Here is a 13582-nt window from a genome sequence, read left to right as displayed (position 1 = left end):
AGAGGGCATCGAGGCAAACAAAGTTAAGAGAACTTCGTGGCTGAAGAAAAGTTTCCAGGACGTACAGAGTGCCAAAAATGAGGTTGAGGCTCCTCCAAAGACTCTGCAAACCTACAAACCTGCTGATTCCTCTAAAATTCTAGACGCTTTGAACTCAGGTTTCTGAAGGAAGATAACCTTTCGTTCTAGGTGGCTCAGCATCATCTAATAGTTTTCCAAGCCTATCAGCTTCACTCCCGTAACACTGTTTGAGATATGGTGCTTTTTAATGCATCTGAGAGGCCTGTGTTGGAAACTTCACCCCATACCACAGAAGCGATCTGCATTACCCCTTAGAATAGCCGAGGGTGGGCTCGTCTTGCAGCTGTGTAATTTCTGAGATCCTCACCCATACTGCCTGCCTAAGTGCCCATTAAAAGACCTGCATACCTTGATATCTGATACTAAAAACTATGAGATCAGGCTCCCAAAGAAGTCATCCCTCTATGCTAAGCTTCCCCCTCGTCTCTGCTAAGGGTACTCTGTGAACATTTACTGGCAACTCCCCTCACAGAGAGCAGCTGCTTAAAACTTTGGGGAAGGGGGTTATATTAAAGACATTGATGGGTAATTCTTACCGTACACAAGTGGGTTATTCAGACTTAGGGTTACATGAGCTATGCAAAGTACCACAGTTTCTGGAAGTCACTTTAAAAGCTGGAAAACACTGCTTCTAACTCACGCCTAATCATAGAGGGAAAAATAGCAGTAAGGAAGGCCCTGCATTCCAAGACACAGACATCCATTTGAATGGGAATAAATCAAAAGGAAAAAGAGAATAGGAAACAGCACAATGCTGTGTCCACTTTTGCAAGATAGTTAATAAGACCATTTTTGTATTTACTATTATAGCATAGATGATGCCAGCCATGACAGTACTCAAATCCCTCACAGATGCTCCGCCTGTGGCATCAGTAATGTTACCAGTGAATGGTAGTTTTATATTGAAGAACCAATCTCCAGTCATGGTTCAGAAGCCAGTGTCACATGTGCTAAGTCCACTCTGCCATGGGCAGATCTCTTATTATCGCTCCTGACTTTTTTTCTGCAAAGTGAGGGCAATGCTATAGAATTGTCTTAGTGCTGCTGAGTGGAGTAACTGTTTTAACACACGTAAAATGCCCAGAATGATGGGAAACCTCTGGAACATGGACCTAAGTGTTAGTACTAGCTTTTGTTACTAGGGCATTGGTGAGTTCTCACACATTCCAGCTAAGAAAATAGATGAAGGCTGAAATGAGGGTAAGATGTACAATGGCCACCCACATCCCTCAAGAGCAACTGACGTGTATTCCTCAAGAACAAAGTCCACCGATGGCCAAAATCACCAGATCTTTCTTCCTCTAAAAATGAATCTCAATACTCACATTTTCCCTCTTAAACATAGAATTCCACAAAGCTGCTATTTCATTCTCAAATGCTATCATTCAGATAAAGAGAAAAGATGCCAAGTTAAATCTGAATTTCAAATAAATAGCAAGTAAACATTTAATATAAATATGACTGATTTAAAACTTGGAATACACATACTTGTATTCCTATCCATTGTTTACTAGAAATTCAAGTTTGGCTAAGTGTCCTGAATTTTTATTTGCTAACTTTATTACCAACTCAGACATTCTGGCAAATCTGTTAGATTGGCTACTCCCCATTTAAAAAAGGAGATACAGAATCTGTTTGAATGAAATAAATGTCCTAAGAAACAGGGTGGCAAATGGAAAGAACATGGATTTTAGAATGAATAAGCTTTGGTTCACCAGCCTCTGAGAATTTATCGTTGACTGGCTTCCAACAACTTACTATCCCATTTAACATGGCTTAGCATACAACTCTCCCCTGCCCTGACACAGGATGAACAAAAAGCCCTGTCCCTCAGTTCCTCCTCATGCCATGTGGGTTGAGGGAATTGACCTTTTCCATAATGGTTGTCAAAACCAAAGAACACAGTTTACCCTGCACTAGCTAAACAAAGTTGGACTTTCTCCCCACGCTGACACCACACACCCGGCCGCTGTCCACCTCACTGGCTTCCTTCTCCACTTTGATATACGTAGACATTCACCAACAACAGCTGGCCAAACACTCTCAAATTCCAACAGTGTAATATTTAACCAAGAATCTTTGAAATTCAGACTGTGATTTCATGTTTTTAGTCTTTTTGGACTTTAGCCACAGATGTATAAACAAATCTATTTCTAATTATAATGTAATACGGAACACACAAAAAAATGCATTTTCTTAGTTTTAAAAATGGGCAAAATCCCATCATGCATTAAATCAATATTTTTTTTCTAAAGAGCTATAAATGCACAAAAGAAAATTGCTCTCTGGTATAACTTAGTGACTAGCTCTCCCTACTGTTTAGAGTCCCACCACAAGGGCATTACAATCTGCTGTGCGTTTTACAAACTGCCTCACTGACAAGATGCTGTGCACTCACTGACAAGATGCTGTGCACTCACTGACAAGATGCTGTGCACTCACTGACAAGATGCTGTGCACTCACTGACAAGACGCTGTGCACGCTTCCATCCAGTCTACCTTATCTTTTCTCTACACACTGGGATTTCTTTGAAGGAAAATTAACTAAATATTTTGGCAATTTAACTAGTGGGAAGTGAAGAATTAAGATTGTAGATACAAAGGTGCTGTAATTGTGTTCTAATCAGTTTATTAAATATAACATGAACATGTATCCATCAACTCATATTTAATTTCATGGTCTATGCGTCAAAACTTTTCAAATCCATAACGGTGCAGAGCTATCAGCATTTACCTAGCAACTCCTTTACTGTTCCGTTTTAATTTGTGTAAACCATTTGTATGCTGGGTGACATATTCTTGTGGCCTGGAAGACTTAATTAGGAAATTTATTAAGATACTGTTTTTTAAAATGTATCTTGTCTTACCTACTAGTATGAACTCATCCCGAAAAGGAAACAATCTGCACACATGTGTGTGTATCTATGTGTGCATGTATATATACACACCGTAAACTCTTTGTGAAGGGACAAAGACGGGACTCGTTTAAAAATCTATTTCAAATATTTCTATTCCCAACAGACATAAACCCACTGATGAAACAAACTACTGAGTCAAAGCTTGTTTTAAATTGTTGCTGCAGAAAATGCAAACAACTTTCTATAAATCTCATTTAGAAAGTAAATTGCCTAATTGCACATTCATTTGGGAGTATTCTATAAAGATTTCCCATTACGGTCGTAGTTTGACTTAGAATACACACGCACATATTTTCCTGTTTTCTCCCTATTAACACAGTGATTTTTCATGATCTGAATGTTTTCATTTGTCACGGGATAATTTGGGTGATCAATGCTTTATTTTGCTAGGGAATCGTGAAAATAACGAAGAAAGTCAGTGGGTTCGTCTCTCTATCATTTTGCTTCTTCATGAAGCATTAGGTTTAATGGGGCTGTCTCTGACCACTATTTTTAACTCAAGTGGCAAAGGGCCTAAGGGTAAGGGTCATTAACATCTTCTACTAAGACAAAAGATTCCACTACGGTTGCTAGGATACCAACAGACAGATCCATTTATTGCAGTCAGAAACAGTTATTACAGATGTCCTCGCACAAAACAGCATACTACAGCTGGAACTATCATGCAAACAAATGGGGGAAGCTAAGAAATCCCTGCCCTCAAAGAGCTTAATCCTGCTGTTACTCTAAAGAGTGCAAAGGGTGTTTTCAAAAAAAAAAAAGAAATAGAAAAAAGGAGACACATAAAAGATGGGAGTTAACGCAAAACATGAGACAAACAACAGGCCAAGTGTTTGACCCTAACCTAGAGAGTCAACTATTATCACGATGCCTTGGGAGCAGAACCTAGATGGTGGTGCTAGGTGTCAGTTGCTGGTCTGGCTGGTCCACAAAAGGCAGTAAGTGAGACAAAGCCCTAGCCCTGGGTGAGCTTAAACGCAGTGAGTAGGCTCAGTTCAAACACTGTATATTTCTAAACTCGTACATATGTGCAGTGTGGGTATGCGTACGGTGTGTGTCCACAGTAAAGGAATATATAGGCAGCCCAGAGAAGAGCTTCCATATTTGCAAGTTACTACGTGCCTAGCATTAGACTGAGAACCAGCAATAGGCAAGAGGAGACACATATGCTTTGTCACTCTGGTTTACTCGAGAGAGAAACGCAGGTGAGCACAACAGGAGGGATCCCAGCACTCTCATGGCTGCTTCACCGTGACAAGATGATAGCACCTTTCTCATGATCGGCGCCGTCAACCTCTTCTCCTTGGCATCAGCTATTTGCAAAACACTCAGCAGCCTGCCTGGTAAACCACGACTTTTAATATTACGGCTGAGTGCTTAAGTCACAGAGCAACAAGGAAGGGAGCTGGGGGGAACTGAGCACAGACGGAAGGGGAAATGGCGGAAAAAGACTCTGGAGAAGCCAAAAGAGGAAAGCGATGAATCGCGTTCAGACCCGAAGCTGCGAGTTGCACTTACATCACAGAAAGGGAAAGAGAGAGCTCAGTAAACTAGTAAAGGAGGGAAGTAGATGAGTCACGCATGCAGATGTGAGTTACAAAAAGAAAAAAAAAAGATCCTTGAAAGTAAGAGGCGAGCTAGAGAGAATGAGGTTCTTGAGGAAGGTAAGAAACACAAACTCGGTGAAGTCTTTCAAAAAAAAAAGTGTTTAGAAATCCAGCCTCAGGAACTACCGTACTAAATTCACTGGGCTATCACTCTGTGCTGTGTATTAACACCAGTAAGCACACACTTCTAATCACGTGCGCTGTTGAAATTATAGCAATTTCCCCTTACCTTGGGGGAGGGGGATCACTGGCCTCGAGAAATAAAAGCCTTCGTGGGAAATAACAGTAATTACAATAATCACAGCTATCTCTGTGTCACGCAGGGTTCCTTTACATCTCATCCTGGGAAGATACTACCTACCGTCCTAATTCTTCTGGATAAAAACCTTATCCACCGAGGGATTAAGTGACCTGCCTAAAATCATCTTGGTCTACTGGCCCGGGCTAGGACTTAGACCCATCCACCAAAGCTCCAAAACCACTGTTTCTACTTCTCTGGGTTAAAGACTCAAATCTTCCAATGAGCACTCTGCCTTATGGAAGTGGAATTTACAGGAGAAAGTGATTCTCTCATGAAGTATCTTTTAATGTGTTAGATGTATTTTACTTTATATGTAGGAACACTTTGCCTGCTCGTCCACGTGCATACCCCAGACCAGCTGACATCAGAAGAGGGTGAGGCATCTCCAGGAACTGGAATTAGGATGGCTGTGAAGCACCATGTGGGGTCTGGAATTGAATCTGGGTCCTGTACAAGAATGCTAAGTGCTCTTAACTTATCACTAGGCCTCCAGCCCTCCCATGCAGTATTTCACCAGAAGCAAATAAAATAAACCACAGTACCCTGAAATGTATGTCCCCAAAATCCTTCTTGTGTTTATCATTGCTTCCTGCTCGAAAAGTCCTACCTGGTAACGGCACATAAATTAGTACAATGGAGACGGTCGATAAGAAGACCACTGTGATGTCAGATAGACAGGAGCTTGACCGGACCCTCGTTACGGGACACGGGTGCTGGGCAAGCTTGTCAGAGCTACTAGGGAGTGCAGCCTTTACCTGGGTCATTATGGGAATGAGGCACCACAAAAACTTGAAGGGGCTCACTGTCCCACTCATCAGCTTCATACTTAATGTCAAATCCTTGCTTCCAAACGCCACCATCTGGGTTATCAAAAGGAATCAGATCATAAACATCCAACATCTAAAAATATGAAAGAAAAATAGTTAAACTTCAACCATTGTTAAGCAGTACTTAAGGCTGCTCAATATTTGCTCAAGGATTTTTTTTTTGCTGCTTCTTTTATCAATATATAATCAAATAAAACTATATAAAAATCAATTGAAATTTTTAAGGCCAAAATCATTCAAAGGCTTGAAAGGCTACTGTGCTACATAACTACCCTGATAAGAAAGCCCGCCCCATCTGCTTTCGATAAATACGATTTCATTCATTTATTAGAATTCCTCCTTTTGCTTTTAGTGCCAGTGTGATTTAACAGGAAAACAGAAATGCAACAAAAGATTTCTCGTGAAGTTTAGTTATGACCAAATATTTCAACAATTGCAAATACATACTCAACACAACTGCTTACCTCACTTGGGATGTCGGTTTCATAATCAGCCTCAGCTACCTTCTAAGTCTGTATCTGAACTCTTCTGTATTTTTCTATTTGTCAAATGCTGTATTTACTTTTTTATTCTAAAGTACACACGGAATGAAATTTTTTAAACTGAGATTTAACTTTTAAGTAGTCCAATGTGTTTCTACAGCCAGGTGTAGTGGTGTATACCTACAGTCCCATCACAACGCTGAGGCAGGAGGGTCACCACAAAGTGAGACCTCATCTCAAAAACCAAGTAAACGTCATCTAGCTTCTGAATGCATAATTCCTTGTAGAAAATAATTCATTTTGGACATAAAGGAAAAAAAGACAGTGTCCCACCCAAAACATAAAACTTGACTTTTAACCCTCATAGTCTCTGTGATACTAAATGTGACAACTCAACCGAGAACATTTAAATTGTTAAAACTGAACAGGCTACAAAAACTATATATTAATATAAAATATCACAAAAAATAAGAAAATCAGGAAATTAAGTAACATGATCATGAAGTAGTTTAAGACAATAACTATCACATGCCTTGAATGAATAAAAGTAAGACTCCAAGGATAAGGCAGAAAATCTGTGGCGCACAGCTGGGCAGAGGGAGGCATCAGGAGGAACTGTCAATTCCTTCTTCAGCCCTATAGCAAACGTCCTCCCTCCTCCCTCTGACACAGGCGCAGCGGCTCTGCAACCCCAGTAAAAACAACCCACGTTTAGACTAAACAAACAACAACAAAAGAGCCTGCCATATTGCCATCCCCTACCACAGTGGACGAAGGTGGTACGAAGAAAAACTCAGTAAGAAGTAAAATGAAACCAAGCCCCAAGGAGACAGGTAACCTAGAAAGCCCAGGACTCTGGCCCCACCAGGATTTGCCCATGCACTAGCTAACCATGAGGGTACAGGTACAGGGCCTAGCCAGCTGCACTGCTTCCCGCTGGCAGCCTGTGAGTCATGGCCTTAAGATTATCTCAGGTTCTACCCCATCTCTGGATTTTCAGTTCCATTACCCCCTAGTTGTCCAAGTGAAAGAGTTCAAGTCCAACATGGCAATCTTAAATAGTCTAATAAAATGAAAACAATAAAATTTTAATAATAGATTTTATCTAAGTTACCCATGGTATTATCAAACCAACCTATAATTAATACAAAAATAAAGATACATTATACGCGAAGGCCAAAACACTCTGTGTTTCCATTACAGACTTTCAGAGTGCATCTCAAATCAAAGGGCAACATTGTGAGTGCTTGCAGCCATGTGTGGAGGGCACTCTCCATAGTGGAAAGTACAGCTCTAGATTACTCCCTGCCCTACCAAAGGATCTTTCTCCAAATATCTGCTCTGATGCTGCATCGGGAAGGTGCAGAGTGACATTGGAATGTGACTGTTTCCTCCAAAAGCAGGTAAAATTATCACGTGGGCAAATTAAATCTTTAAGGATTTTTCAACCACTACAGAAGATAAAAAGACGGTAAAGCAAGCGAAATGGCGGGGTTCAGAAGAAAACAGACAGAAACACAGGAGTGGATGATACCACTAACAGAGAGAAACGATGGTGAGAACAAACAGATCTTGGCAAATGGAGAAACTGGAGCCCAGAGCTTAAAAAGTTGCCGAATAAGAACAGACACAGGAATGACTCTGAAAACAAGCAAAAGGGCCGCTGGCTACCAGCGACTCTCGGTTACCTGCACATCGGGATGCTGGCTTCCACTCTGTGAGGCAAACAAACAGTCCTTGGGGTCAATCTGGAGGGCTGACTGTGAGGAAAGCAGGCGTGCCAAGCCCTGGCTGCCGTTGCCCGGTGAACCTTTCGGACCGTCCTCCACAGACTCGCTCAGGTTGATGACTGAGTCTCTGATATTTGAGATGATTTCATTATTTTCAGCTAGCAAGCGCTCCAAATGGTCTATCTTTTCTTGCAATATTGAAAGCTGGCCCTGAAAGAAAAGAAAGAGGTAGCTATATGAACCATGATCGTGGTTCTACCCAACTACGCAGTCACTTTTGTGCACAGACGCAGTAGAAGGGCAGCTGGGACTGAACCGCCACTCTGTAGCAGCCATCTTTATCCAATCATAGTTTTAAAGTACAAGAGAATGACCAAGCTATTTGGGAACTGTTTCCTGTTCAGATCTCCAGAATCACAAACACTAACATATGCTATATTCATGAGTGAGATTTTAAATTTAAGCAAAATAGATTGGAGTTAATTTGCTGGGTCAAAAAAAAAAAAAGAAACTAAACAAGAATATTCCACTTTAGCCCTTAGCAAATATTGGCCAATCCAAAGAAAAATCAGTTCATCAACTTTTAATTGCCATAAACACAAGCGTGCCCTAACACATCATTGGGGATGCTTTTATTTCGCTTGTGTGACATTCAGGGCGTGGTAGTGTTGTTAACTAATCCCCACATTCAGAGGTTTGCCATCCCAACAACCTTGTTTTACAGAACAGAGCAGCTAATGGCAGGAGAAACCATCTGTGACTTTGTTTCCACCCCGTGTACTCAGTTCCAAGTATAGGAACAATACACACGCATTTGTCATGTTTTTGCACAACAGTTCGAACTGAAAGACCAGGGTTGGGCATAATGCCACACAATGGGAAGACAAAAACACCTAAGGAATATACTGATGTTTTTGAATATATAAGATGACATTGTAAGAACACATCCACGCACACATTCACATACACAAACACTCACACACACGCACACCAGCACACATATACAAAAGCCTGTGCACCAGGTCCCAAAAAGCTCACCTTAGGGTTGAAAATAATATTTATCTCCATGGTGAACAATTAACTTCCATTATCAGAAAGGCAAAAAGGAAAGACAGGAAGAGAAAAAAACACCGAAATGTTCTAAAGTCAATCATCACAGGGTAGAAACAATCATGAAATAGACTTTTGCCACTAAACATTGAAAAAGAAAAATCTTCTTAATTCTCATTTTTATTATGTGCCTGAGTGTTTTGCCTGTGTGTGCCACATGCCCTTGAAGGCCAGAAGACAGCAGCAGATCTCCTAGAATTCAAGTTACAGACACTGGGGACCTGTCCTGTGGGTGCTAGGAATTAAACACAGGCCATCTGAAAGAGCAGCCAGTGTTCTCAAACACTGGGCCATCTCTTTACCCTAACAACAAAAAAATAAAATAAAAATATAAGGATGATTATTTCCAGGAAAGTATCAAAACAGTGAAAATAGTGTTACAAAAAGGCAGGAGTATCCCGGGTGTGCCTTGATCCCCAGGACCCAAATGACAGGAGGAGAAAACTCAACTCCTGGAACTTGTTCTCTGACTTACACAAGCACATAAATAAATACAGTAGTAAAAAAGAGTAGAGAGAGGAGGCGGAGGCAGGATATCTGTGACTTCAAGGCCAGTTTGGTCGGCCAAGGAAATTCTAGGCCAGCAAGAGCTATGCAGTGAGATCCTGTTGGCAGCTGAGGCTTGCAAAGGCGTGGTATTTGGTCCTAAGGTGCAGCAGGTGCGAGGTGAAGACCTGCCGCACTGGGTGTGGTGTGGCCTGCCCCTCCCTCCTGCTCTGGGCACGTGGGGGAGGAAGGGTGCAGAATCACAGTTATCCGAAACCGTGGCTTTGAACACAGCTTGGGAGATGAAAGAACCACATCCAACCAACTGAAATTTTCATTCTCCAAGTGGGAAAGCTACGTGACGTTCCAAATAAATGAACGTCCAAAATCTACCTCCAGCTGTAGCCCCAAGTCCAAACCCCCAAAATAAAAATGTTTAAGAGTCAAACCCGCGGCATCTCTGTCCATACCTTCCTAAACATTGTCCGGAGCAAATGGAGACATTCCTTCACGCATTATCACAGTACAACAGACTGGAGCCGCTTCCTGAAATCGCTATGACTCACCCTGCTGAGTTCCAGTACTGGAAACAAACACCCCTCCAATGGGGCCTGCTCGCCACAGAGACCACAGTCAAGCAAGTTCCCAATCCGACAAGACTCAGAACTTCAGCTTTGCCTCACACATCTCCGTACAATGAGGCTTTAGTGGACTCTCAACGCTTTTAAAGGTACTGTGTGTGGGTGCCAGACTTGAAGGCATCCTTCTAGAGCGATCTGGTGGGGAGGGAGGGTTGCTTTGGACCCACGTACACAGCCAAGCCGCCTGTAGTTCAACATAGGGGGGCAAAAAGCAGTCTAGGGAAAGCTTTTGCTATGAGGCCTTGCTCCCAAACCTGCATATTACCCAATACAAATACGACGGGAGACATTTCAGGAAGAGGGAGCCGACAGGCATTAACGAGGACTTTCACTTTCACTGTAACTCTAAAGATACAATTAATGACCAGTGCCCGGGATTTGATATTGAGTTAAGTACACGTAGAAAAGTATGGCCTGGGGCTATAGCAGTGTTAATGGTCTAATGAGAACCATTTTTAAAGTATATTATGCACTAGAATAAAGCCTCCCTCCAAACAGCCAAAGTCCTTAATATATACCTCATGAGCAAATGCCATACACATGGCTAAGGGGGAGGGGGACGTAAAAAGGATATACTCAAAGTATGCATTAAAGAAACAGAAATGATAGATAACGTTTCAATTATACTGACAGGTCAAGGAATACTGACAGGAATATTGAAAATGACAGTTTTCCGTAGGGCAAGAAAATCACTTGTGAGAAAGGCACGTTAGCCTTTGATTTGCTAATCAGTTCTATAGAAAGGCATCCTGGGTGTTGTACTGAAGACACAGGAAGGGAAGAAGGTCGCATTTGATTCTCTCTGCTAGTGGTGAGAGACTGAGGGGAACAAAATCACACATACCAAAGACGTAGGGCAGAGCTAATTTAGAGCCTACAACAAGGTAGACCAGTAAACCAGAATCAGTGCCCACTCGATCCTATGAACAAAATCAATGACTGCATCCGCAGCTGAATCTGAACAAGTTGCATAACGATCTGCCCCCGGGAGGGCACTAGCTGCTGGGGACGAGTTACTGTGGGCACTCAAGCACAGCTGATGAGACACCTTCTTCCTTAAGCCACACCTGGAAAGATGGCTGTCTTTCCCTCTCCCACCCCAAAGGCCTCACATTCAGAGGCCATGGCTCTTCTAACTTCCAAGTCCATCTTCGGCAGCTGCTCAGAGGCCTCCTCCTGGTGCTGCCGCATGAGACTCCCCTTCCAGAGCAATCCATTCCCTGGGATGCAGCTGTCCTCCGACACCGAACCACAAGAGGCAGCCAGTCCCATATGACTACGGTATAATATGGTTGAATTTCTGAATGTTAAATTAATTTATTTTAAGGTGTATGGGTCTTTTGACTGAGTGTATGTCTCTGCACCACATGCGTGTAATGCCCAGGGAGGGTAAAAGAGGGTATCAGATTCCCAGGGATCGGAGGTGCAGACACGAGTCAGCATGTAGGGCTGGGATGAGAACCTGGGTTTTCTGGAAGAGCAGCCAGTGCTCTTACTGATGAGCCATCCGCCCAGTCCCACGATGTTCATTTTTAAAAGTCAGCCACACCCCTACGTGCCTCTTAACTACATGAGATGGCTGAGTAGGATGCTACCTAACTAGACTGCAGGATCTTGAAAAGGGGTAAAACATAATCACCATTAGTACTGGGCCCCTTGCTTCTTCTGTTAACGGGGGAAATCCAGGCAATGCAGCCCTGAACAGCATCACAGGGCTGGCCCAGTGTGCCTAGAAGGCATGTCTAGTGAAACCTGGGCCAGTGGACTGCAGGGGAAACATCTGCTCTAAGTGGACCAGCAACACCTGTCACTAAGGACTTGTTTGGGGCAAAAATGCAGGAGGAGCAAATTCTTGCTTTGCCTTCTAGACAGCTCCAGGTTCTTCCAGCCTTTTTATCTCCAGACTTCCACAGAATTCAGGATCTCGATCCAAGCCTGAGTGTGACGCCAAGGGCTTCCTGGAGCCAGGGTCAGGGACTGTGAACTTGGAGGGAGGCAGAAAGCGAGTTTCTGTGGCTCTGTCACCTGCAGACCGTCCATGTTTCCTGGACACCAGGGGATTACCAAGGCCTGTACTCAACACTCCCTTTGCCTTCCGATCCTCAGCTCACTCACTTACAGGCCCGTTGCATTCAGTTCCTGTCCGCCTCACTAAATTGCCCACATAAATTCCCCAGATACACATACTTCTCGCCTGATGCAAAGCATGCTGGGACCTCATCATCTCCAGGAGCACACACACACACACACACACACACACACAGCCAAGCACCCTTCATCCTGGAAACAGCCATCACTAATTCGATTTGCGGTACAGTGTGCCCTTGGCTTTTTTTCCTGAGGCTTACTAATCGGTGTCCTTTGCTGGCTCCTCTCTCTGACCTCCAAATGTCGGCCTCCAGGTTAGCTCCTGAGCCTGTTACCTCTCTACACTTATGACCTCATCCACTCCGTGACTTAAATGCCACGTTGTACTCCTGCCTCCAGAATTTACGTGTTCTGCCGATAACTCTGAAATTCATGTCCTACTGACTGCTCTATTTAACGTCAACCCTACACGCTGAACACACCCTTCTCCCAAAGCCACCACCACTCTCAGATCTCGAGGAAGCAGCTCTGGTCTCCTCAGTAAGTTCCTTCAAAATGCTGGTGTCCCGATTCTCCCTCTGTCCCCACAATGCTGCCACGCCCAACTTATCTTTAAAAGCTTTTCCTTCCTATCTCCAAACACTTGTTGAAACATTAAGCCCCTTCCGCTTTAGCCTCCTCCTAACACTCTGCCCACGGGCACCAACTATTTTCCGCCTCACTTCCATCTCCCTGTGTGCGTGTTTACTCTTCCGCGCCTTGCTCAAATAGTGCGCCCCTTGGAATATCCATTGCTACGTCCTTGTTGCTTGGGAACAAAACTAAGATACCTGTATTCTTTATCACGGTCAAAACACACAGGGATGCAGTGTTTTTTCCCAACCAAGCTTTTCCCTAATTGTAACTAAGCTCCAAGCCAGTTCCTTCTCACCAATTTTCAGTACCTTCAGGCATACTTTTTCTCTGTACGATGCTTCAACTCTCCGTAAAATACACCAATATACAGCCTTCTAGGCTGTTCTATCTGAAATAGCTGTCTGTACATTATTCTTCCTCAACTTCGCTTTTATTTTCTCTACAGCATTATAATGTACTCATGCATGGCACCCATTTTTCCCCTCTATGTGGGCAGCTGTTTTGCTCCCCATGCTTGATGCCTGGCACAACACCTAACTCACAGAACCATCTCAATTATGCATTACAAGAGAAAACCAAGGAAAGTACCAAAGACCCATCATGGTCTAGGACAAGAAAGTACTTGACATAATCCATCAATCTCCCCCCCTCAAAAAATACAAAACATTTATGATC

The 13582-nt window shown here is 43.1% G+C and overlaps 1 protein-coding gene across 1 annotated transcript in view; it reads right to left on the bottom strand.

Moving 5' to 3' along the window:
- The window catches only part of Man2a1 (mannosidase alpha class 2A member 1), a 166233-nt gene that overhangs the window by 133266 nt on the left and 19385 nt on the right, over positions 1-13582 (bottom strand). The window contains exons 2-3 of the mRNA XM_048442108.3: positions 7905-8156; positions 5663-5807 (exon numbers count right to left, since the gene is read on the bottom strand). Of these exons, the coding sequence (XP_048298065.3) occupies positions 5663-5807; positions 7905-8156 (397 nt within the window). The remainder of the gene's footprint in view (positions 1-5662; positions 5808-7904; positions 8157-13582) is intronic.

The sequence above is a fragment of the Myodes glareolus genome, chromosome 1 (assembly GCF_982192425.1).
Source record: "Myodes glareolus chromosome 1, mMyoGla1.1, whole genome shotgun sequence".
Taxonomy (NCBI): domain Eukaryota; kingdom Metazoa; phylum Chordata; class Mammalia; order Rodentia; family Cricetidae; genus Myodes; species Myodes glareolus.
Note: the sequence above shows the minus strand (reverse complement) of the source record. Positions and strands in the feature narration are given on the sequence as shown.